The 3,981-nt window shown below is 58.6% G+C and overlaps 1 protein-coding gene across 1 annotated transcript; it reads left to right on the forward strand.

The window, feature by feature from the left end:
* Positions 1-1,665: 1,665 nt before the first annotated feature.
* Positions 1,666-2,968, forward strand: LOC126947288 (double homeobox protein 4C-like). Its single transcript, XM_050777983.1, has one exon. It carries the CDS (start codon positions 1,681-1,683, stop codon positions 2,956-2,958), a length of 1,278 nt encoding a protein of 425 aa, XP_050633940.1. The 5' UTR covers positions 1,666-1,680; the 3' UTR covers positions 2,959-2,968.
* The last annotated feature ends 1,013 nt before the right edge of the window (positions 2,969-3,981 follow it).

A 3,981-nucleotide genomic window follows, 5' to 3' on the forward strand; every position in this document is an offset into this window, starting at 1 on the left:
CGAACAAGACATTCGAAAAATAGGAGGTCTGTTTAAAACACTGCCCCTCACCTCAACTTCCCTAGTTATGGCAACCTAGCACTCACAGGAATACCTTTCCTCACAGGCTTCTACGCCAAAGATCTCATTATCGAAGCCACAAATACGTCGTATACCAAGGCCTGAGCCCTATTTATTACTCTCATCGCCACCTCCCTAACAAGCGCCTACAGTACTCGAACCATTCTCCTTACCCTAACAGGACAACCCCGCTTCCCAGCCCTAATAAACATCAACGAAAACAACCCCGCCCTACTAAACCCAATTAAATAGGCAGTATAATCACGGGATTCCTTATCACCAGTAATATCCCCCCTACCTCACTCCCCCAGCCAACAACACCCTTCTATCTCAAACTCTCAGCCCTAGACGCAACTGCTCTCGGTTTCCTAACAGCCCTAGACCTCGCCCTTATAACCAACAAACTAAAAGTGAAAAACCCATCACAAATACTCAAATTCTCCAACATACTAGGATACTTCCCCACCACAGTTCACCGTATGATCCCCTAGCAAAACCTACTTATAAGTCAAAACTTAGCCCTCCTCTTATTGGACTCAACATGGCTAGAAAAATCTATACCCGAAATAATCTCACAAACACATATTACCGCTTCCACAACTGTAACCACCCAGAGAGGCATAATCAAACTCTACTTCCTCTCTTTCCTCATCCCCCCTATCCTGACCCTACTTCTAATAATATAACCTATTACCCCGAGTAATCTCAATCACAATGTATACACCAACAAACAATGTTCAACCAGCAACCACCGCTAACCAACGCCCGTAATCATACAAGGCACCCGCACCAATACAGTCACCTCGAATTAACCCCGACCCCTCCCCCTCAAAAATCACCCAGTTACCCATATTATTGAAATTAACCACCACCACTTCTTCATCCAAACTTAAAACCCATAAAACCAGCCCTACCTCCATCATTAATCCTACCAAAGACCCCCTAGAACCTCAAGCCCTGAGCCCCATGTCTCAGGATACTCTTCAATGGCCATTGCTGTAGTATAACAAAAAGACAACTATTATACCCCCCAGATAAACTAAAAATATCATTAAACCCATATAAGCCCCCCCATAATTGAAAATAATCACACAACCAATCACACCACTAACAATTAACGCGAAACCCCCATAAATAGGAGAGGGCTTGGGAGAAAAACCTACAAACCCCATAACCAATAATACACTTAATGTCAATAAAACAGATGTCATTGCTTCCATATGGACTCCAACCATAACCAATGATACGAAAAACCATCGTTGTACCTCAACTACAAAAGCACCAATGATTCCACTACGCAAATCCAACCCAATCCTAAAAATCATCAACCACTCCCCCCACCCCACTCCCCACTTCCGGGGCTTCTCCGGCCCCGCCCATACCCAGGCCACAGTGACCTGGGCCCTGTGGGTCCCGGCTTCCGAGGGCGGGCTTGCCCTGGGCTCCTCCGGCATTCCTGAAGGGGTGGAGCCTGTGGGCCTTTATAAGGGCCGCTGGCCGGCTGGGCCGGCCTCCTGGCCGGACCTGCTCGCCGTGCACAGGCCGACTGAGGGGCACTGGAGCCCGCCGGCCTCTCTCTGCCCGTGTCTGTCCGCGAAATTCCGGCCAGGTCTCCCCGCGATGGCTCTCCCGACACCCGGCGACGGCGCCCTCCCGGCGGGAGCCCGAGGACGAGGACGGCGAAGGAGACTCGTTTGGACCCCGAGCCAGAGGGAGGCCCTGCGAGCCTGCTTTGAGCGGAACCCGTACCCGGGCATCGCCACCAGGGAAGAGCTGGCCCAGGCCATCGGCATTCCGGAGCCCAGGGTCCAGATTTGGTTTCAGAACGAGAGATCGCGCCAGCTGAGGCAGCACCGGCGGGAATCTCGGCCCTGGCCCGGGAAACGCGGCCCGCAAGAAGGCAGGCGAAAGCGGACCGCCGTCACCCGGTCCCAGACCGCCCTGCTCCTGCGAGCCTTCCAGCAGGATCGCTTTCCAGGCATCGCCACCCGGGAAGAACTGGCCAGAGAGACGGGCCTCCCGGAGTCCCGGATTCAGATTTGGTTTCAGAACCGGAGGGCCAGGCACCCAGGCCAGGGTGGCGGGGCACCGGCGCACGCAGGCGGCCCGGGCGACGCGGCCCCCGGCGGGTGTCCCCCCGCTCCCTCGCCGGTCGCCTTCACCCACACCGGGGCGTGGGGAACGGGGCTTCCCGCCCCCCACGTGCCCTGCGCGCCCTGGACTCTCCCACCGGGGGCTTTCGTGGGCCAGGGAGCAGGGGCCGTCGCCCCGCTGCAGCCCAGCCAGGCTGCGCAGGCAGCAGGGATCTCCCATCCTGCCCCGGCAGGCGGGGATTGGGATTTTTCCTACGCTGCCCTGGCGACTCCGGAAGGGGCGCTCTCCCACCCTCAGACTCCCCGGGGGTGGCCTCCGCGCCCGAGCCAATGGCGGGGGGATGGGGACCCGCAGCACCACAGCCTGCCGGGCCCTTGCTCGGTGGGACAGCCTGGGCCCGCTGGAGCTGAGCCGCAGGGCCAGGGTGTGCTGGCGCCGCCCACGTCCCAGGGGAGTCCGTGGTGGGGCTGGGGCCAGGGGCCCCAGGTCGCCGGGGCGGCGTGGGAGCCCCAAGTCGGGGCAGCTCCACCTCCGGGGCCCGCGCCCCCGGAGGCCTCCGCGGGGCAGGAGCAGATGCAAGCCATCCGGGCGCCCTCCCCGCCGCTCCAGGAGCCTGGGCGCTCGTCTGCACTCCCCTGCAGCCTGCTGGATGAGCTCCTGGAGACCCCCGAGTTTCTGCAGCAGGGGCAACCTTTGCTAGAAACGGAGGCCCCGACGGAGCTGCAGGACGTGGGAGAGCCCGCTTTGCTGGAACCGCTACTCCTCAGCGAGGAGGAGTACCGGGCTCTGCTGGAGGAGCTTTAGGACGCGGGGTTGGGGACGGGATCGGGGGCGGGGCGGTGGCCTCCCTTTCGCGGTGAGCACCTGGCTCGGTGTGGAGAGGCCTGTTTTCCCTCCGGGCTGACCAGCCTGGCATTCCTGCCTTCCCGGTCTGGGCGCGGCGGCGGCGGCCGGAGACTCCACACCGAGGAGAACTGAGCATCCATCCCGGGGATTCCAGAGCCGGCCCAGGTTCCAGGAGGGGGACCGTCTACTGCGCATGCGCGGCCGTGCGGGCAGCGGCCAAGGCTCTGGGAGCAGCCCCGGCAGAGCTCTCACGCTTTTCCACCACCCGACCCCCGCTTGATCCCCCACCCCGCTCCCCACACACAGCGCGCGCGCGCGCGCCCCCGCGCGCACACACACACACACACACACCCCAAGACACCCACACACCCACACACCCACACACCCAAACACACCACCCCCCCCCCCACCCCCACCCCCACCCCCACCCCCACCACGACCCAAAGCACCACCACCGTGTTCTGCACTGGGCTGCCCTTGCCATAAAACTAGGAATAGCCCCCTTCCACTTTGGAGTCCCAGAAGTTACCCAAGGAACATCCCTAACTTCTGGCCTACTCCTCCTTACATGGCAAATACTAGCCCCCATCTCAATCATATACCCAAATTCACCCATCAATCAACACCCATATCCTCCTAACTCTCTCTACCCTATCTATCACAGTAGGCAGTTGAGGAGGTCTCAACCAGACACAATTACGCAAAATCCTAGGATATTCTTCAATCACTCACATAGGCTGAATAATAAGAACACTAGTATATCACCCAACTATCACAATTCTTTACTTCACCATAGACATCATCCTAACAACTACCATATTCCTGACCCTCAACCTAAACTCAAACACCACCACCCTCATACTATCCCACACCTGAAACAAATCAACCTGTCTAGCACCACTAAGAGCATCCACCCTCCTATCCCTAGGGGGCTTACCCCCTCTAACCGGCTTCCTACCTACATGAATTACCGTTCAAGAA

This window comes from Macaca thibetana, unplaced genomic scaffold (genome assembly GCF_024542745.1).
Source record: "Macaca thibetana thibetana isolate TM-01 unplaced genomic scaffold, ASM2454274v1 unplaced_scaffolds68, whole genome shotgun sequence".
Taxonomy (NCBI): Eukaryota; Metazoa; Chordata; class Mammalia; order Primates; family Cercopithecidae; genus Macaca; species Macaca thibetana.

Coding starts and splice junctions, on each gene's coding strand:
- LOC126947288 (XM_050777983.1), top strand. CDS start 1,681: ATGGCTCTCCCGACACCCGGCGACGGCGCCCTCCCGGCGGGAGCCCGA.